Source organism: Arvicola amphibius, chromosome 3 (assembly GCF_903992535.2).
Source record: "Arvicola amphibius chromosome 3, mArvAmp1.2, whole genome shotgun sequence".
Classification (NCBI taxonomy): domain Eukaryota; kingdom Metazoa; phylum Chordata; class Mammalia; order Rodentia; family Cricetidae; genus Arvicola; species Arvicola amphibius.
Genome location: NC_052049.1, coordinates 165,735,332 through 165,757,485, shown reverse-complemented (window position 1 = coordinate 165,757,485; position 22,154 = coordinate 165,735,332). Strand labels below are relative to the sequence as shown.

At 48.7% G+C, this 22,154-nt stretch overlaps 1 protein-coding gene across 2 annotated transcripts; it reads right to left on the bottom strand.

Moving 5' to 3' along the window:
* Window positions 1-1,082: 1,082 nt before the first annotated feature.
* Nme9 (NME/NM23 family member 9) lies at window positions 1,083-20,945 on the bottom strand. 2 transcript variants are annotated; one of them, XM_038321589.1, is made up of 12 exons: window positions 20,818-20,945; window positions 20,400-20,436; window positions 18,026-18,083; window positions 14,191-14,294; window positions 13,323-13,394; window positions 11,539-11,655; window positions 10,287-10,362; window positions 6,851-6,936; window positions 6,438-6,530; window positions 5,393-5,547; window positions 4,329-4,465; window positions 1,083-1,289 (listed from the first exon to the last, which is right to left on the bottom strand). In XM_038321589.1, exons 2-12 carry the CDS (start codon window positions 20,430-20,432, stop codon window positions 1,240-1,242), a joined length of 981 nt encoding a protein of 326 aa, XP_038177517.1. In that variant the 5' UTR covers window positions 20,433-20,436; window positions 20,818-20,945; the 3' UTR covers window positions 1,083-1,239. The 2 variants fall into 2 exon arrangements, with proteins under 2 accessions (XP_038177517.1, XP_038177518.1); XM_038321590.1 differs by lacking the exon at window positions 20,818-20,945 and adding an exon at window positions 20,597-20,637.
* Between the last annotated feature and the right edge of the window lie 1,209 nt (window positions 20,946-22,154).

Below are 22,154 nucleotides of genomic sequence, written 5' to 3'. Positions count from 1 at the left end.
GCTGAGCACATGTCATGAGGGAGCCCAGGACAGATCCTGGGTACACATCAGGGGTGGCCTAAGGTTACGTACTTTAAACGGTAGGCCCCACATTGTGTCTCATGCCTTCAGGCAGCTTGGCCCGTCCTTTCCAGAGCCAGTGCAGTGCTCAGCAGAGTTCTCAGGTTAGGTGGACAGAAACTGTAATGCCCCATTGAAGAGCTGCCTGAGAGCAAACTGCCTGCTGCGAGCCTGACATCACAGGGGTGAACTTCTCACCAGCAAGAGAGAGTGCTGGCGTTTTCCTCGTGGTGTGGAAGTGCACAGCCTTCCCTCACAGTAGAGTGTGCTTGGGCTTGGCCAGCGCAGAAATAGCGCATGAACAAGGTGGTCACTGGTGGGCGTGCATGTGTGGTAACATCACGGGGTCCTAAGTTACTTTTTACTAAAATCTCTCATCCCTCAGGGGAAGAGGCAGCTGAGGCAGCAATTCAGTGAAAACCGAAGGCTGCCTGGCCCCACGGGAGCACGATTAGGGCTTAAAACTGGACTTTAGCCCAGTCAGAAGCCAAAGAAATAGGGGAGGAAATATTAGATTAGCCCCGGTTCCCTGTGTAAGCGCTATGTTAGGAGCAGGCCCTAGTGTGAACTGCAGTGGTAGTGGCTGCCCTTGTGACTTAAAGAGGTAGCATAGGCAGTACCGAAGCCTGTTCATACCTGTTCATACCTTTGTCAGTATGGCAGTGTCATTGCCATCAACAACAGCTAATTTCAAATCTCCGGTTACTACACTGGGCCTGCTGAGATGGCCCAGCAAGTAAAAGGTACCTGCTGCCATGCCTGATGACCTTTAGATACTCGGGACCTCTAAGGTGGGAGGAGACAGTTGAATTCCTCGAGTTCTCCTCTGACCTGTGCCCACACCCACGTGTACACAACTATACATCCACACCCCCCACACAAATATCTGTTTTTTAAGGTACCAAGCTAGGCTCAAAGCAGTAGACTTAGTGTTGGGGAGATCCAGTGTCCTCGGTGGAGTGCAGTAGCTAGAAGAAGGGAGGGTATGTTCTGTAGACTGTTTATTTTTTAGGCAGGGAAGCGTATACAGTTATTCTTGTTGTCTATAAAATAGGACTGACCAAGAACATTGGTGCTCTGAAATCTTCCTCTGAAGGTCCTGTGCAGACATGAACATTCCAAGGGCTCCTCATGTGGCCTTGTGACCTTGACCCTGGCAGCAGGCAGTAGAGTCCCAGTTCAGAGATGCAAAGGGCCTCCAATGGACTCGCTGCTCTGAGCCTCAGCACCTGGGGGAGAGGGTGGCATTGTTCTGTAAGACTCCTGAAACAGCCATGGCCCGGACTTCTGCCCTTCTCACCCTCCACCATCACCCCCCAAAAAGACAGAGCTGGAGTGTGTCACCAGGCCGGATAGCCAAGGGGTCCTAATGGTTGTGTTAGGAGGGTGGGTACAGAGTTAAAAATGAACCGTTGAGGTAGGTCAGTCACTAGACTTTTACATCCTGTCACAGCAGATCTGTGGGGAAGGTGGTGATCTGTAAGTATTAGTGTGAGGTCTAATGGGCCTGTCATTTTCTCCAGTTCACACAGGAAGAAGCGGGCCCAGCCCTGGTAAGTAACTTTCCAGACGCTGTTGAGCTGATGAGTAGTGGGAGCAGGATCTGTCTGCAGAGCCTGTAGCCGGGAGAGTGCTGAGCAAAGGTCAGTGCCTGCCCCTCCTCCGCGAGGCTGCTTCACAGAAGCCAAGTGTGATCTGGACACAGACCCTTCTAGAATCACCCCTCCCCCCCCACCTGCTCTATCAGCTGAGGCCAAAATGTCAGATCCCAAATCTCCAGCACTCCATAGTATCCTAGTCAAGTTGTGTCCCGCTAGTTCACCTGCACCTGCCCATGTTTCCCCCGAGTTACACCTTCATGCCTCCAGCCATGCCCCCAAATGGATAAAGCTGCACCACGCCTCTGAAGGGAGCTGGCCCCGGCAGGACTGCCCGCAGAAGTGAGAAAACTGAAGAACAGTGCTTGTTTGTGTGAACTTGGGTCTCCTATCCCCAGCCCCAGAGCCACACTCCCCAGGGTTTCCTGAATCCCTAAATGGGTACATTCAGCATGTTCCTCGGCTCCACCCCACCTGTCCTGGAATGATGAGCTTTAGATCTTGAGACTGTAAGCACACCAAACATTTAGGTAAATAAAATCAAAACACATAGGTAATGTACACTTTTTTTTTTTTTCTTTTGAGACAGAGTTTCTCACTGTATAGACCAGACTGCCCTTGAACACAGATCTACCTGTCTCTGTCTCCCGAGTGCTGGGATTAAAAAAAAGTGTGAGCCGCTGCCCAGCTTGCCTCCTCATAAGAAACTAGCCTTTATATTCTTGGGTTGTTTTGTTTGTTTTTCCTGGACTCTCCATTTCCTACCCTTTCACCTCATTGCAGCCTCAGTGCTAGCCGGGACCCAATTCTTCCACCAGTTACAGAATCAATGTTCTGTGCACAAAGATTCTGGCTTCTCACTCAGATCTGAAGAAGATGATGGCTGGGCCCATCTTGCCCAGGCCCTGAGAGGGCTTCCCATGGAGGGAAAGATACTGATCCTTCCTAATGCTGGCTGAGGGGCAGAAGCCCATAGCTGGCTCCAGAAAGGACCCTTCTATGGCAGCCTGGCTACTCATCAAGCCTACCAGGGAAGGGGTTAGGGCACAGGGACAAGAGAAAGACAGTAAGTCTGAGAAAGTTATTAAAATTTCACTTTAGAGGTGAAACACTTTATTAAAACACTTTGAAGGTGTTCAGCAACCTTGGATATTAAGGAAATGCAAATTAAGATACCATCTCAGATGCCAACAAAGGCAGCTATCATGAACACCAGGAACCAAAGCTGGTGCAGAGTTGGGGAAATGGGGACCTTTGTACACTGTCGATGGGAAAGGTAATTACTGCAGCCACTCTGGAAATCAATCTGGAGGGTTCCCCAAAACATCCCACTCTGAGCACATTCCCAAAGGACTCTGTCCTACGACAGGGATAACTGCCCTTGTTCATTCTGCCCTGTTCACAGGCCAGGAAATGGAACTGACTGACGAATGATCAAGGTTTGTACAGACACAGTGCGATATTACTCAGCTGCAAAGAAAAATGAATTTGCAGGGAAATGGATGGAATTGGGAAAAAATATTTTAAGTCAGATAACCCAGACCCAAAAGGACAAATGCCATGTGCACACGAGGATCATAGAGTGATGCCTATGAGATGATTTGTATCACATGGGCTGTGCAAGCAAGGAAGCAAGGTGATGTGCAGTAAAGAAAGGCATAGAACATAATTAGAAAAGAAAGTAGGGAGGCAGTGTGCGTGGGAAGGGTTAGGCAGGGAAGGAGGCCTGGAGATTAGGGAGGTGCAGGTGCAGGGTGGGAGAGGATTAGCTTTCTCCAGTGTGAAGAAACTAGTCGAAAAGCAAGGCATTCCCATGCATGCAGTGTTGAAAGAATAGCAGTGCTGAGAGCCATAGACAAAGGTGTCACCCAGCCTTGCTCAGAGAAGCCTCTCCTCACAACGGACAGTAGTGTATAAAGACTCACGGCTGCCAGGGATGCAGAAAATGAGTGACAGATGTGGTACCAAATCCTGCTAAAGCTCAGTGAACATCGTAGAAGAGGAAGAGAAGGCAGGGTGAAGGGTCACCAACCACCATTCCCTGGACTCATAAAACCGCCGTAATCATTAGCTCACGTCAGCTGTCATTACCTGCATGGGGCCCACCTGAGGCCAGCCTCTAAACTCCTGACTCTGGGAGAGCAGGAGTTACGGTCTTCAGTGAGGTGTGCTCCCTCTGAGTTCTCCAGGCATTTGCTAACAGATAGCTTCAAACCCACGGTCAAACAGGTGGCCCTGGTTAATCTTGGTGAGTCATAATGCAAAATGAACACTAGAGAGATTTGTCGGGGAGTGAGGAGGGGCAGGGGAGGGAGGGAGGTGGGATCAGTGTACAAAAGCATGCATATGTGAAATTATAAAAATAAATTTTCAATTTTGTTTAAAGTTGTGAGATTTTCCTCATGGTTTGTTGAAAGAAAGGCAAAGTGTCTTCACAGTGGAACAAGGACTCCACAATGAGCAGATAAAAGGGCCAGTATGGTATTTAAATAGCAATCCTAATGCTTGATGAATAAACCAAATGGTTTAATGCTGACACCAGTTACATGGTGACCTTGGTTTCAGAACAGAATTTTATTTGCTAATTAGGAGGCAAGCTGTCAGTTTCACACGTGCACAATCGTACATGGCTTTCACCTCGGATTTAATAAATCTGCCTTGACAACTTACCCTGCGGGGCGTCCGTGTCTTTATCTAAAAACTTGAAGCTGGGGAAGAGCAGGGCCAGCTCTCTGTTGGCATCTTCTCTGTCCCGGCTTCCATGCACAGCGTTAAAGGGCATTTCTGTGCCATACTGAGCCCGGAGACTGGGAGCAGGGGTACAATGTGAAAGAAATAATTGCTTCACTTGAAAAGAAATACTTTGCTCTCTGGTAACAGGACCACTAGCTACCAATCAGCATGAGGATGTTTGCTCTTTGAAGAGAATCGGAGAACAGCAACCATGCCAGCAGCTGCTGGCCAGGGGCATTACACATAGGACCTGGCTGCGTTTCACCATTGCCCAGAGGGAGACTATAGTTCCCACTGTTGGGTCTCTGCCAGGGCTTGCACCACGTGGTGTGTCACGATTAACTGTAACACTGATAGTGCTAGCTAGGACCTATGTGCTGAGCACATGTCCTCTGTGATCATGGATGTCCCCACTTTACAGCCTAGGCCACTGAAGCCAATTTAGGAACTTGCCCATTAGGTGGTGACCTAAGATCTGAGCCCCCCACTGCTTAGCCTCAGTCAGATGCCCTTGCCCCGTACAACTGCAAGGGACAGTTCTCGGGCTTTAGCTGTTAGTGAAGTTCTTTCCTGCTGTCTGTCCATGGGCCTGTCGCCCCATGGATTTGGCACTGTGACTCACTGAGTCACTGAGCAAGCTCTAAGCAGGTCTAGGTAGGTGTGCTGAACAGGAAGCTGACTCCAGATGCCCGTGGGAATTGAATCTATGGTACAGGCCATCCTGCAGCCTTTGACTTGGCAGGCTTGTCTGGATCTCTGAGATCTATGACTGAGCCAAACTCAGCAGAAGCCTTTAGAAGAGAGGGGGAGGGGCATCCCCTGGTGGGGCTATTCAGCAAAGGCTAGGAGAGTCAGGGTAGGAAGCTGTCAGTCTTCCCAGATATATAAGAAAGGGTTGTGTCCCGGCCACCAGAGAGCTGACGGCATCACCCACAATTCTGAACCAAACACCAAATGAAGTGTCAGCTTGAGGTGGATGAAGGAACTACAGCTGGCGTCACCTTTCAGGGTGTTCCCTCCTGGCCACATTGGGGTCACAAGGCCCCAGGAAGTCTCGCCAAGCAGTGACTACATCCTCGGTGCCCTCGGTCTTGGTGAGGATCAGGAGGTGGCTGGGTCCACTGCACATGTGATGGACTAGCTTCTCAAATGCCTCCTAGGCACAGGGAAGAAGAACAGTGACCTGGGGCAGGAGTTCCTGACAGCTGAAGGAGGCCAGTGAGCCCGGACTCCCCACAGACTGGAAGGGAGGTGTAAGCAGCCTTGTACACTCCTGGATACACAGCCATGTCTGCCCACTGTAGTGGTGATGGCCAGCTACACCCCAAGGCCTCAGGAAGGTGAGCCGGGTGGGTAGAGGCATGCTAAAAGCATTGTAGGTATGGAGATGTAATATATGGGTGTTGGCTCTCCAAAGGTACAGTGCAGATGCACCTTCCCCTCACCCTGCTTTGCAGCCCTTTCTCCTCCAATAACAGTATCCTGGGGTTCCTCTGGGGAAGATCGCTCTCCATTCCATTTGTTCCTCATTTCACAACCAGGATGCTTAGCAACCATCACACCTCTGACTTGGGAGGTGGTGTTATGGCCTAAGAGTGGGCAGCCATACTCCCCACGTAGGCAAATCAGAAGCAGAAGCGAGCAGAAAAGGCTTGTGGGCTAAAGCGGCAGTTGGCAGCGTTGAGTGGTTTGCCTACCGCCGTGACTCCTGTGGGCCCTAGAACTTTCTTGGCTTCTCTTGTCTCCAAGTCTTGTCTCTTGCTAAACTTTTTCATTTCCGTTCATGAATTCTGGGAGTTCTGGAGCATCCTTCTAATAAAAGTCTTTATTCCATTACTTAACAGTTAAATTGTTTCCCTTGGAGCCGCTGTACTTGAGCCGTGCAGGCTCAAACCATATTCTGAGTGCAAATCCATTACCCACCCACTCGCCATCCATATTCTTGATCTTGATCTTGCTCCCCTCCCAACTCCTATCAACCTATCAGCATAGTGCTGGAAGAGAAAAGAGAGACTGAGCTGGGCCAATAAAAGCAGATGAGCTGACCTCCCCAGCTCTATGTTGATAGAACACTTGCATTTCTGCCTCTCTCAGGGTTCTCTCTTCATTTGATAGGATGTCAAATCCTGCTTCCTGGATCTGCAGAATATACATACAATATACACATATATACACATAAATATGTATGTGTGTGCATGCATGTGTGTATTCTGCAAATGTGACTGTAATGCCCACATTTACAGTGATCTTACTGGAAAGATTAAAAATAAAGATGGGCAACAATAGAAGCAGTGCAGGTTCTTAACCCCACTCCCAGCGCCTGCCCCCAGATCTAATACCATCCTAACCGGGGATAGAGTTTGAGGTGACTCATCAGAAGCCTCCTTTCCTCAACACAACACAGCAGCCACTGCCCGTCCCTGTGTATGCACCATGGGGGAATTTCCTGCATCTCCTACCTTCATGATGATCTCATCAGCCTTCCCATGGGCCACTGCGTCGGGCTTAATGATGCCTAATGTACAGGCCTTCTTCTCTGACGGCACTGAAACGGGGCGGGGAGGCGCTGTCAGATGCTGAGGCTCTCAGGAGGTCATTTGCAGGAACCGTGTTGTTTCAGTACAGGCTCCATCCATCGCACCGAGTACCAGGCCTAGACTCCAGGCTTCCATCCTCTGGTCTCTAGGCTGAGCCTCAGACTCTAGCAAATGGCACCAATCTGACACCAGACCCCAGCCAGGAAACCCAGCCTGACATAGAGGGACAGGGTCTGACTCTCTGAACTCCAGTCTGGGGACACATAGGGATGGACATTTCCAAAAGACTGTTCAGAAACTTGGAATGACTGAGTAAGTTGCCTGGAGCTGGGCGAGCACGGGAGCAGAGATGACACCTTTATGCTTCCCTTACCCCTTCTTGTGGGTCTCAGATTTACCTGCTGTCTGCCTTGCTCTCTTCTCACTCTCTGGACTCTTTGCTTCTGCAAAATCATTTTATATGTATGGATGTTTCGGCTACATGTGTGTTTGTGCACCGTGGGCATACCATACCCACGGAGGCCAGAAGATGACATTGGATCTGCTGGGACTGGAGTTCAGACAGTTGTTAGCTGCCATCTGGGAATCAAAGCTGAGTCCTCTGGAAGAGCAGCCAGTGCTCTTAACCACACCCAGCCTCTCTCCAGCCCCCTTCTGCTTTTTGCCTCCCTTGCCATGTGGTAGAAATGGTCATCCCAGGCCCTGCATGAATTTTGTGTTCTCCGCTCCAGCACAAGCTACTAAATTGTAGCTTCAGACCTCTCACGTCAGATGGATTGGCTTGAGCTTTTTTTATTTCATTTTGGCTTTAGCTTTATTTTGGCCCTGCTGGGGATCAACCCTGATGATCGGGGGCCGCTTAGGTCCAAGTTCTGGGAAACTGTAGGGAAAGCTTTGTCTGGTCCAAGAGCCCATCTCTATTGGGCTTCTGGTTACATAAAGTTGGCCCTGGGAAGTTATCTGCATTTTCTACAGAATCAACATTTCCCACAGTCTATTTCCTGCTTCTCAGCTTTTGTCTGGTGTGCCGCAGTGAAATAAAACCAGCTGTATCTGCGGAGGGTTTCTACGGGGACTATCTGTGAAGCCTGTACTAAATAGGTATCTGCTATCCATTGGATAAATGCCTCCTAAGGGTCCAGATGCTAAAGGCTTGGTGCCCAGCCTATGGCCCTGTTGGGAAGTGGTTAAACCTTTGAAAGATGCGACCTATTGACAGTGGCCAGACCAGCTCCTTCCCCTCCTCATGGTGAGATACCTGCTCCCCCAAATGCTTCTGCCCTGTGCTGCTTTACCATGGGCCCCAAAGCATCAGGACCAAGTGATTATCCACCGAAAGCTCCAAAACTCTGAGCCAAAATAGACATCTTGCTATATAAGATGATTATTCCCAGGTATTTCACATGGCGACAGAAAAGCTGCCTTGCACAGTGTATGTCACCATAAGCAACCACCTGTTCATCTTTCTGTGATTCCCATTTCTGATCAACTGCAAACACTTGACATTAAAAGCACTCTTAGGATTGATTCTGTGATGAATTGGTGGGCTCATGAGATCCCTAGAGCGTAGAGGGAGAAGAGATGATGCCCTTGTAGGTCTCTTCTAGCTTCAGCTCAAAGGGAAAGTCCAGGGAAAGAGGCCAGAGAAATAGAGAGATATTATCTCGGAAGCCAGAGGGTAGGAACTTGAGCTGTAGCTCAGAGGGACTGGCCTAGCATGCATGAGGGCCTAGGTTCCATCTCCAGATAACCCCACACACACCACACACACATACACACACACACACCACACACACACATACACACACACCACACACACACCACACACACACACCACACACACACCACATACACACCACACACACACATACACACACACCACACACACACACCACACATACACACACCACACACACACACCACATACATACACACACACCACACACACATACACACACACCACACACACATACACACACACCACACACACACACATACACGGTGGTGGCAGGGGCATTGAAGGGGAAGGCACATGAACACCATGAATATCAACATTCTCTGCAGGAAAAGACTGTGTCCTTTGGCAGCAAGGTCACTGTGTCTCTCAGGAGTGCCCTTTCAGGAGCAGTGGGTTCAGAGCCAGGCCACAGCGCATCTGCAGGAGTGAAGCTGAGGGGTGGCCCCAAGAAGTGGACAAAGTTCACAGATCTTAGCCGAGGGAGGAGAGGCTGAGGGAGAGGGAGTTTCAGGTGGTGTTCTGGGACAGAGGCTTGACTGCAGAGGATGCAAAAGAGCGGGAAGAGGCAATACCACAGAAGGGATATTTCCTGTGAGCGCCAATTCACAGGTTGTCTTTCCCATGACGTGCTGGCTTTGCTAGCCATGCCTCCTGCTTTGTGAGGGTCCAATCTCAACTGTCCTCACTGTGCATCGGGGGAAACAGCCATGAATCTCATGTGATGATGACTTCAAAGCTTCCTACTAACAGCTGTGTCCAGTCCTGGCTCCCTGGCACCCCGTCCCGGTTCCCTGGTACCCTGACCCTAGTCCTGGTTCCCTGGCACTCTGTCCCGGTTCTCTGGCACCCTTTACCGGTTCTCTGGCACCTATCCCCAGTCCCTGTTCCCTGGCACCCCGTCCCGGTTCTCTGGTATCCCATCCTGGTTGCCTGGTACCCTGTCCCGATTCCCTGGCACCCTGTCCCGGTTCTTTAGCACCCTATCCACAGTCCCTGTTCCCTTCTGATTCCTTGTCATCCAGTCCCAGTTCCCTGGCACCCTGTCCCGGTTCCCTGGCGTCTAGTCCCGGTTCCCTGGCATCTTGGCTCTCACACAAGACATCGTCCCAGCATCAGCCTGTCTAACTCTCTGATCCTCACACACAGCCAGGCTATAATTCTAGGAAGGTTCTGGAAGAGCCACAAGGCGGTGTATATAAAACCTGTATAGCTAGAGAATGAGGGAGGAAGTGGGTGGGGCTGTGAGCAGAGGAAGGAAGGCTGTGGAGAGGGGAGGGCTTGCGACGTTTCAGAGAGGCAGAAAGTGAAATTTGAACTCCCCAGATCAGACAGAATTCATTGCTCCTCTTTGTCATTACTGAAGTTTCTAGGAAGACCACATTTCCCGATGTCCAAGGATTGCCATTGAAGTTATATTTGAGTATCATCAGACAGCTGTCAAATGTACTCCTGATGGCACCAAGGGCCAAAGGGAGATCCCATTTGTCTGAAGCTAAGTGGTGAGGACAAAATGCCCATGGCCAGCTTCCCGGAGCTGAGATGGACCAACAGCCTGGTGACTCACTTGTTGAAGGTGCACATCAAATCATAGCCCACCTTGTTCTTCGGCTCCACACTCACCTGTGTCACCATCGTCACCGCCATCCTTTTCTCGGGATGGACGCTTGGCTGCCCCAGAAAGAGCCTCATCAGTAACCTAGGATAAATGAGTCATGAACAGAAAGGATTTAGCCAATGAAAATCGTTAGGAAGACTTCCAACAGCTGCAGAAACAGAGATTCAAAATGCAGAGGAGGACAAGGTCATCAGGGTTTGGGTAACGAGGGCCTTTCTAGTGGCTGGATGATGGGGGACCCTTGCTGGTCTTGAGCCTTCGGAGTCTGCCTCTTAACCAAGCACAAGGAGAGACCAGGAAACGATAAAGAATGGCAGCTGGTATTCAGATACAAGGGATAAGCAGAGAAGCAGAGAAATAAAGGGACACACCATTCCTCAGAGGCAGCTCTTTGGAACTTAGCATGAAAGCTTGGGCGTGAACACCCAACAGTGTGCTCCCAGCAGGTGCACACAGTGCCTGGAAACCCCTCCATATATATATATGCTCTCGGTGAAGATGATGCAGCCTGTCTGATATTAGAAATAGTTTCTCAAAGCCGCAAGTTATGCTGACCCTGTCTCCCCCCGTAATGACAGCTAGGTTTCTAAATTAAGGAAATGATCTGTGTGCTCACAGCTAAATCATTTAGGGATTCGAGCATGGGGGTCACCAGGAGAGATATCAGCATGAGGCTGGGGGAAGAGCCTCCCATCCATTTGCTGTAGTTTGGTTGTTCCCCCAAAGCCCATGCACTAAACTCATGGTCCTTAGTTTGGCAAGATGGTGGAACCTAAAGAGGTGGGGCCATAAGGTCAGTAGGGAGTGTACTTGAAGGAGATTGGGAGAGGAGACTATTCTTTCCAGCCTCCCTGAGAGGAACAGCCTTCACCTCATGCTGCCTCAACACTGGCTCAGAATCCACAGACCCAACTGACTATGAACTGAAGTCTAAGCTGGGAGCCAAAATGAACTCTTCCATTTAAGAATCGATTGTCTCGAGTATGGCGTGGTGGGCTCCGTCACTCCGTCACTCCTCAGCTCTGTAAGTTTGTCTCCCTTCCTGCAGCCATGCCTAAGAGTTCAGTTGTGAAGGAAAGGGAAATGGATGAGAGAAGGTCCAGAGTCTCTGGAAAGGAGGAAACTTCAGAACGTGTATTCTCTCGAGGCCTGGGTGAAGAACAGGCCCAGTGTGGGACATGAATGCTTCCTCGTGGGGGAGGGGACCATGTGAGACCACTTGTGAGCCTGTCAGTCGGACAAGTGACCTCTGCTTACCACATTCCGTTCCCTGCCTTCAGCCAGAACCTTCTTCTCCGCCTCCAGCTGGTGTAAGATGGTCTTGCGAAGCAGGGGAGCATTGGCTCCCTTCACCACAGCCACCAGCTCTCCTCCCTGGAAGGTGGGACAGACCACGTGAAACCCTCTTCACGGCTGGTCACTGATGTCAGGAGACAAGGACGGTGAAAGCTATGCCTAAGGTCAAGTTTCACCAACCCAGGCCCACATCCTCCACCCTCGCTCCTCCGGCCCTTTCCTGGAACCCACCCCACTATGAGGCCCTCAATTTGGCCCCTGTTTCTTAAACAATTTCTCTCTGATCTCTACTTCTCCCTGACCCCCATCTGTTGAAGCTTCCTTCAGGGCAACTGGCAGTTAGTTAAGGGAGGAACAAGTCACAGAAAATTGTGTACTAAATGTGACTTGCACGTAGCTCATTGACAGACATTTATTGAGTACTATATACCAAGCACTCAGACTGAGACAAAGACCACCAGCACTAATCTGAGAGAGACAGAAGATCTGCCTCAGTGGAAGCACAGCGGAGTGGTCGCTCCAGACACACAGCTAGGATGTAACAACTGCTTTAATAGGGGACTTCTCGCTTGAAGCTCACCAACACGGAAGTGGAAGCGTGACTTCCCAGTCCCGGCTGTGGCAGTCAGGGAGGACTGTCATCTGACCTTCACGTGAGTACTGTGGTGTGTGTGTGTGTGTGTGTGTGTGTGTGTGTGTGTGCCAAATAAATGGAACTGTAGCACATAATTAAAACAAGTTCCTAATATGTAACACTCAAAGTGCCAAGGCTAAGAACTGAACTGAGCAACCCAGACTGGCTGTCAGGAGACTTAGGAGAGCAGACCCTGGTTTCCCTGACTACCACGAGGGGGCGGGGCTGAATCTGTGTTGGTCTATGCTACAGTTGCCCCTGAGTCTGGCAGGGAGCCTCAACCTGGAAAGCCAAGGATGCAACAGTAGGTTCTAAGGGGCATTGAGCTGGCACAGCCAAAGACAACCAAGTCACTTGTCACTACAGAACCTTTGGGTTCCCAGGAGACTCCCTCGCTTTTTCCTTCACTTCACACTGTATGTATCAAGGCAGATCCACAGCTTCTCTATAACGTATCATTTCCTCTAAAAGAAGGAACTCTCAAAACTGCTCTGAGAGTAGCGTGTCTGAGTCCGATTGTGTGCATTCCAGGACGTGTGTGCTTTGCCATGCGCAGTCCCCTAAGAAGGCTGTCCAGCCACCAGTGGCCACCACGGAGTCTTTCGTCTCCTGCAGCACAGGGCCCGCAGACAAGAATAAACACACTTGTGCATGCCCATGTCTCAGGGAAGTTCTGTATAAACAGCATCACCCTTTAGCATGGCTGAGGCTTCACGGTAGCTCTGGAGAACTGATACATCTATCTGAACGCCAGATTTGTATTCAACAAACTGTTGTGGGTGATTTGTTTATATTGTTGCTCCGAGACCTCCAATGGAGTTAAGCCTTGATTCACAGGGTAGAGTCCATGTTCAGCTGACTGGGAATAAATCATAGAATTTTTCTGGCCAACCACATGAAGATAGAGAGACACAAAGAGGAATAAGGAGGGGCTTAGAAAGATTCACGGGTCTTTTTGATGTGGGAAGGTAGAGAGGAGTGCAGCTGATCTTTTTCTCCATCACTCTGTGGATCTATCAGGTTTATACCCTAATATCTGACCCCTGAGCTTTATTTATTAATAAAACAATAAAAGTCACTATAACAGTTCCGCTCCTGCAAAGATACTTACTGCATAGAACAGAAAGGTTGGCTCACACTTCCCTCGGTATTTTTCCAGAACATCAAGACAGTCTGCCTCTGCCTGAAGAAAGCAAGCTGTCAGCAGGTCCCCTAGGTGCAGCCAGTGCAGAGTCACGGCAACACCATGCCCTCCTGATCGACCTCCCGAATGAAGCCCAGCTTGCTGACTTGTCAACGTACTTGTGGCAGTTAGTTATGCCAGTGGCATTACCTTGAGGAGTCCAGTGGGAAGGAGATGGGCTTCTCTGACTCCCCCACCTATCTACTCGACTGGTCCAGGGAGCCCCGCCATCTGACATCCTCCTATGGCTGTCACTGGCAGTGACAGGTCTGCAGGTCCTCAGGCATCCCCTTGACCACCTATGGTCCTTGGAGTCTGACCTCCTAAGAAATGAGTGTAAGGAAGACCCGTTGTCTCCTGTCATTTTTAGTGTCTGCGGACCTTGCAATGCAACACTGTGCAGTGGGTCAGCAGGGTCTCTTTCACGCCTCTGTGGAATTTCTGGTTTTGTGCTTTAGGCAAACATTTGCTAAAAGAGCCCCCTTATGACATCTAGGATGAAAGTCTTGAAACGCTGGGCTCTGAAAGTGACATTTTGTCCAACAGTGCTCACTAGCCAAGACAGATACGCAGGTGCATCTTAGTGACATGTGCTTCTTCCCTGCATACAGCTTTGTGGTGAGGCCGGTGCCTTTATGTCTATATAGACTACAGGACACAGTGACAGCTACAGCACACAGTGACAGCGACAGGACACAGTGACAGCCGGTGTCTATTTGTGTTTCTTGCTCCTTGCTTCGTCCATGTTTAATTTGGTTACACTGTTGTGTGACTTCTTGCTAAGAAGGAATCTTACCAGAGCAAAATGGAGAAGGTCCAAACCAGCCTCGATCCTCATCTTCTGGAAGAGACTAACCACAGGTTTGCAGGGGCCACACCAGCCCTGGTAGACGTCCACAACTGCAGGAACCAAGGAGCGACAATGTTCCGCAGACAGCCAGTCCGCTCTCACACCTCCACCCCCTGTAGTGGATGTGCTTTCAGGACAGACGTCTACTTAGCAGACTGGGACTGAGCGTAGGACACAATAATCCCTCACTCCAACATGGCATTCTGGATCTGAAATATTTCTAAAGTATCTTGGTGTGGCAGCTCACAACTGTAATCGCAACACTTGGGAGGAGGAGGAAGGAAGTTGAGGAGATGTAAGATCATCCTCAACTACACATGAGTTTGTGTTACAGATGAGCCTGTCTTAAAAAGGGGGGGGGTAGGAAGAGACTGGGTGAATACAGATAGAGGTAAAAATATGTTTTAAGATGATCCCTTTATCTTGGGGGAATCAGGCATGGGCCAGAGTGTTACTCAGTGAATATAGGAAGGGAACACAAATTACTCCAAAAGCAGGAGGTCACTATAGGTGACTGACCAGGCAGCATCCAGTTGACTCCCATCCACTGATGGAAAACCTGAATTTCCATTATTAATTAGAAAACCTAGGATTAGAGATCAAAAAGACACCGAGACGCCTGGAGGGAAGGGGGCTTGAGCCTCTTTGGCATCTATTCTAAGAGCAAGGCTCGGAGCTTCTTTGAGAACGAGACCTTGACAACTGACAGATGTTTGGATTCCAACACACCATAGGGAAAACTGCATTTGGATGAAGTAAGGAAAATGTCTCTGAAGACTGAGGATACGGTAAACAGCTCTACTGGGGAAGGCAAGATCAAGTTCCAAAGGAAAAGAAATGGGGCCAAAAGTGGAGTCTCGGCAGTGTCTGTACCGATGCCTCCAAGGTCAGCTTCCACCAGCTTCTGTCTCATTGGCACCTTCTACAAGCACCTCATCCTCTCTCCTCCTTGGATCTGGGAGAGGTGGTGGTCACATGAGTGTAGGGGCAGAGGGTGGGAACACGAGAGAGGAGGAGCACGAAGATTTCGCTCTGACAGACGGAAAGCAAAACAGAGAGTGCTTGGAAGACGCCTAATTCTGTATAAATCTGAAGGCGGGTGAGAAAGGGCAGCAGGAGATGAGGCTTAACAAGTTTCTACGGGTGCCAGAAAGATGGATTCTCTCTCTCTCTCACCCACTAACCCCGGCCGTGTGTGTGTGTGTGTGTGTGTGTGCTCCTCTAACCTGCCCAGTGAGAGAAGGTCTCAGAGGAGCCTTCCACCATCAAACTACTGAGAGTAGGTCTGGCATAGTCAGTGCTCAGGAAATGTTAACCATGGTCGTACGAGGGCTTAGCAGGGGAGCCAGCACACGGCAGAACTTCCAAAAGATTATGGAATGCGAGTTCTTTCATTGTTGGTTTTTTTTTAAAAAAAAGTAACGTTTTGTTTCACCCTGGAGCTGCATTTAGCTGCCCTGACCAGAAACATGGGTACAACAGTTAAGCCTTGGCACCATCAAAAAGGCTTCATAATCTCCCCAACTGTGAGTGTGCCAACACTCGCACCCACACACCCTGGATCAATGGGCCTAGCATTGCTCAATATCCATTTGGCCCCAGGCTTGGACAAATCTGCTACAGATGCCAGATGAAAAGGCTAATAGTGCTGAGTCCGGGGTGATAGACAGGGTATGGCAAACTGGAAGTGTGGTGGGGAGCCTGACAGAGCCCTAGGGGCTCCCACGAGGAGGAGAGTGGAGATCAGCAAAGACTTCGCCGAGGCAGGCTACTTTTGAGCTGGGCCCTGGAGTGAGAACTGTGGTTACCCTCGGGGTAGAAGAACATGGAGAAAATGAAGCTGTAGGAAAACCCATGGCGTGCTCAGGAAAGATGTCTCAGTTTAGAACACATCTCGGGAAATAGTAAAGAAAGGGGCTGGAAAGATGTGGAGTCTTTGAGAGAGGGAACATTCTGGAATGCTGAACGGTTATGGAGATAAACAGAGGAGTTACAGAGCTGAGAGGAACAGAATGCAGAGATACCTAGAGAAGAGGAAGGAGTAATGGCCGGAGAGGGTGGGCACTTCAAAGACTCCAGCCTCCTGGTGAGCACACCATTATGTCAGCCCCAGCCCTTAAGAGTGTGTTGGGTCTCATGGTAGGTTTCTAATAAGCACAAGAAAGTATGGATATGACTTAGGATTAATTTGACGAAAGGCCAACTTGCAGCTGTGTCCCCTTAGTGCCCCAACTCTGGAGGAAGCAAGTTACCATGACATGAGTAGCCTCATGCAGAAACCGATGGCCAGAAATTGACTCTGGACAACAGCTAGTGAGGGCATGAACCCTGCTGACTACCACTGAGTGAGCCTGGGCCACCAGCAGCCATGGAGAGCTCGGAAGCAAGTCTGCTCTAAAGTGAAAACCCATCTGTGACACACAAACTGAGCCCTGGGAAAGCATCTGGGGCCAGAGGCACCCGGCTGGATTGGACACAACCCTGACCTACAGATACTGGAGGGCAGTCAGTGTTTAAGATGCTGTTGTGGGGGTAAATTGTTACCCAGCAATGGGTAGCTGATACAAAGAAGATAAGTGTGGACAATGGTTGTGCACTCCCTGGTTATTTCCAAATCTCTGCGATGCTTCATTTTTCTCCATCCTGGTTGTTCCAGGATGGATACCCCCATTTTCCTTCCAAAACATTCTCCTTTTGTGCCTCGGGTCATTAAAATTTCCTGTGACTGGCCACCCAAGCTGAGCACAGCAATCAGCTCTAAATCAAGAGAACCCTGTCACCTGACAGTACTGAACTCATTCACTGAACTGAATTCACTGATGTCCAACTAAATGAAATAAAACAGTACCCCTCTTCCTCAGGGGATATGTTCCAAAACACCGTGGTTCGATGATGTGGGATGTCCTTCTGTATTATATGTGTTGCTTTTATTGATTGATTGCTGAATAAAGCTGTTTTGGCCAGTGGCTTAGCAGAGTAAAGCCAGACAGGAAATCTGAATAGACACATATAGAGAGAGTAGGCAGAATCTGGCAGCCACCAGCCACCATAAGAAGCCTGAGCTAATAGGCCAAAGAGCGTGAAGTTAATATTAAGCCTCAGAGTGGGTATATTATAAACAGCTTTGGGAACAGGAGGGCGGAAAAAAACCCAGTCCAGGGGGCCAGCGGGACAGAGAGTATTTGTAGCAATAGAGAACAGAAGCTGGATAGGACAAAGCTGATATAGGCCCTTGGGGACAGAGACAGTGTGATAACCCGCTTCTAAGAGGACAATGAACAAGGGGTAGACACCATGTGGATACACTGGACCAGAGAATGACTGGTGTCCCAGATGGGAGCGCATGAAATTTTAGCACTTCGCAGAACAGTGTGGAATTTTTAAATTATGAACTTATATTTTGGAATTTTTCCATGGGACTATGGTAGGATGCAGGTAACTGGACCAGAGGAGAGTAGAACCATAGATAAGGCAGGGCTGCTGTGCATGCAGACACAAAGAAGTGGCCTGGCTCTTTTTCTGTTTGTACATTTTGAAACAGAGCCACAGGCAGCCCAAGCTAGCCTCAGACTTGTCAAGAACCTTGAACTCTGATCATTCTGTGTCCAGCTCCCAAATGCTGGGATTACAGGTGTGTGCCACCATACCTAGTTTATGCAGTACTGGGGATTGAGACACGGGCTTAAAAGAAAATACCACTCATTGTATTCCCTTCTTCACATGCGTTACTGAACGATTGTGAAGAGAATGGATCAGGGGACACGGTTTCATTTTGAATCACCAGTCAGTCCTTTGGAGCTGAGCATTTCCTCCCAAAGCTCCTGGGTGTTGATGTTGACCTGCAGCCAGAAGGATCAAAAATAGCGTCAGTAAGGGCAGAGATAGGAAGCCACTTCATTTTCCCCATTGCTCTTTGTTGGAGAATATGGTTTTTACCAGGCCAAGATGTGGTACATTTGTTTCTGCTGCAGAATATGACTTTAACAGTGTAAAGGTGTGTTACATTTGTTTATGCTGCATTTGTTTAACGAGGTAAGGATGTGTGTTTAATTATGTTAAGATGTGTTGCATCTGTTTCTTCTTCCTGCCTAAGGTACCTGATTGGTCTAATAAAGAGCTGATTGGCCAATAGCTAGGCAGAGAAAGGATATGCAGGGCTGGTGGGGAGAAAGAATAAATAGGAGGTGAAATCTAGGCTCGAGAGGAAAAGGAGAGGAAAAAGGAGAGAACAAAGGATACATTCGGGGTAAGAAGCCAGGCAGACACCAGTCAGACACAAAGAAGCAGTGAAAGTAGGATATACAGAAGAAAGGTAACATGTCCAGAGGCAAATGATAGATAAGGAGATGCAGGTTAATTTAGGTTGAAAGAGCTAGCCAGAAAGGGCCTAAGCTAGGCCGAGCATTCAAAACTGTGTCATAATCTTGGAGCTGGTTGGCAGCCCAAAAGACAAAGCCGGGTACAGCTCTCTCTCTGCAGTGTTCCCCAATGCAGTTCTGTCTTCTCTTCACACTTTTCCTTCTTTCTTCCCTCTGCCCTTATACTCCAGGAAAAAAAAAAACTGACCTAAAAACGTGTACCATTTTCAGACATTAAAAGAGTTGCACGTTATTTGTCCAGGAGACGTGGAGAAAGTTGTCCTATGTTGCTGACCTACACACAAGCGGTGCCACACTTGCTTCCCTTTGTCGTTTATGTTCACTCAGTGACAGGAATTATTAGTTTGTCTTCCATTCACATTTTTCATACTTATAAGGAGTTCTGGAATATGTTAGCTATTAAATACAAGGGAAATTAATACTATTATTCCTCTCCGCTCTTTCATAATATATACAAAACACGTCTTCATTTTAAAACATTTTCAAAAATTATATAAAAAAAACCATGTGCTTAAAAGTACGGCATAGGAGATAACTCAGCAGTTAAGAGCACCGGCTGCTCTTCCAGAGGTGCTGAGTTCAACTCCCAGCAACCACATGGTGGCTCTCAGCCACCTGGACTGGGATCTGATGCCCTCTCTGGCATGCAGGCGTACATACGGACAGAGTATTCATAAATAATTCTCTCTTTTTTTTTTTTTGGTTTTTTGAGACAGGGTTTCCCTGTAGTTTCTAGAGCCTGTCCTGGAACTAGCTCTTGTAGACCAGGCTTAATTCTTTTTTTCTTAAAGGTAAATATGGTAAAAAGAATATTTTGGGGTACTTTTTAGTTACCTGAAAGTAAACTGTCAATCTGATATCCCAACACCCCTGAACGCTGACCAGGGAGGGAGCTGGGGCGATGGTTCAGTAAAATGCTCACAGTGAAAATATGAAGATCTAAGTTTGAGTCCTTAGCACCTATATCAAAAGTGGGGAATGGTGACCTGCATCCACACAGGGCTCAGAGAGGTCGAGGAAATGGTTCACACAGCGATAAGGGAGGAGCCAGGCTCTCGGAATCTACCACAGAAGATCCCCACTCTGGAGTCCTAGGATGCCAACGCTCCATAGGGTATTTACACAACCTCGCTTCACAGGTGAGCTACATAGAGGGAGACCCTGTCTCAAAAACCATGAGGCTGTGGAGAAGGAAAGGAGAAGGAGGAGAGAGCGGGCTTGTCCTCTGTACAAATGAAGAAAACACGTCTACAAAACACATGTTCCTCACACAACACATCTCAAGGCTTGCTGTTTGGACAAAACAGTGCCGGGAAACCGGGCACCACAGAGTTCACAGATGCATGCCCAGATCAAAGAATCTCTCTCATATATATATCCTGGGTGTGTGCATGTATATATGTGCACGGGATATGTGTGTGTATAAAACCTGTGCATTTCTGTAATTATTGTTCAACAGAAATAAGACTGGGGAATTAGGCTGTTTCTCCTCTCTCAGATTTGTGGTTTTATGTTAACGCCCATTTGAGTCTTATGGTTGCAAATTCCCATTAAGAACTTCTGCCTTGGTCGGAGATATATTAATTTACATATAAGGTTGTCATTACTAGGTGCTCCAGATATTTATTTCTACGTTAACGCAGAAGGGTAGGGTACTCGGGCTCCAGAACACTGTTGCATACTGCTAGCAAGTAGAAAGTTGCCTTTATTCTGCAACCCACACCCACACAACCCTCTCCGACCAAGAGACGGGAGCTAGCGCCCCTAGAGGCTTACCTGTAGGGCAATTTCCTTCTTCTTGCTGCCCATGGCTCTGCAAAGAAACAAAACTCTGATCCTGGGAAATGGGTGGTAAGCGCGACCGCTGCCCCACAACCTCTGTCAAACCAGCAAGCCCAGAGCCTCTTTTAAAGAGAAGGTAAATCAATGTACTGATACAAAATACACAGAGACGCAGACGAACGCACCCTCACCTTTCCTCCCTCTCCCGGAGCCCAAGGGATCGCCAGGCTGTTTTCAGAGGCGTGGAGGTGGGGGGGAAGTGTCTGCAAAGACCCTTCTTCACTCAGGAGCCCAGGGCGCCCGCAGGCAGCAGAGCGTCTACTAAGGAATTCGAGACGATAAAAAAGGTCCCGTAGTCCCTGTAAGTCCCCATGAACTACTGGGAAACAGCCTCTGTTGGCGGTATAGATACCAGATATCGGGGTCCGGATGAGGACAGGAAGTATCCAGCTTCACTCGGCAGCGTCTTTGCAATGGTCGTCCTGGCAACCCAGCACCCAGTTTACCACTGCCAGTGGGGAACTCTCATTGGCTGGAGGGAATGTCAGGTTCTAGAGGCACTAAGGTAAAAAGATCCCACCCTTCCGTGCTCGGTTCCTTCCTCCTTTCTACTAGCCTGCCAGAGTTTATGTACAGCTAGCTTTTCATCCAGCCTTGACATCCTTAAAGGAGGGCCACGTGGGAGATGGCTTTTCAGGAATATGAGAGTTGTCTTTAAGTCTACAAATAATTGTGAATTCAGTTATCCATGGAAGTCAAGTTCACGTGCCCAACAGGTTCAAACAGTGGGTATTAATCCAAGCATATCAAAAGTCTGACTTAAATCATTAAAAGACAGAAATGGCGGAACGCGGTTGAAGAGGTGACTCACAGGTTAAGATCACGTGTCGATCTCTCAGAGGACCTAGGTTCGATTCCCAGCACCCACGAGGTGGCCTGTAGATCTAATTCCAGGGGGATCCTAAGCTTCTTCTGACTTCCTCCTCGTTCTCCTGGCACCCTACGTGGTGCACTTGCATGTACCCAGGGAAAACGCACACATAAAACAAATAAACCTAAAAATAAGGATCTAAGTGTACTGTTTGAACCTCTAGTCTCCTCCGAATGCATCACCTTGGGCTACCTTGTTTTTTATGCCATTATTTGAAGGACTTGGGAGTGGGGGTGGGGGACTGGGAGGAGAACGAGGTCAGAAGAGGGCGCCAGATTGCCAGATCTGGACCTGGAGTTACAGATGGTTTTGAGCTACCGTGTTAGAGCTGGAATTGAGCCCTGGGTCCTCTGGAAGATCAGTCAATACTCTTAATCACTAAACTATCTCTCCAGCCCCTGGAACTTGGTCTTTTTGTGTTTGATAATATTAGTGAGATTGTTTTGTCCAAAAGCAACCCTCAGGAAAACATACGTCTTAATTAAACTTAAGCTAAGGAATGTGCTCATTATTTCTCTTTGTTTTAATGCAAAGATGTTGAACTGTGGCTTAATGGGATGTTTCTGCCTGAGAGATTAACTTCTCCTGCAAGTCATGCTCTTTGCCACAAGGTGGTGGCTTGCTCAAAGGAACCGCTTAAGAGACCCAAATTAGCAGGCATATCTTCACTCAACAGCCCCCCCCCCCCCCACACACACACACCAAGTCGATGGAACTGTGTGAACCGAATCATCCACTAAATTGGGCCATGTGTCATCTTCCAGTTTTTTCATTTTAAACGATAAGGAAATAAAACCACAAAAGCAGAACTGAAAACT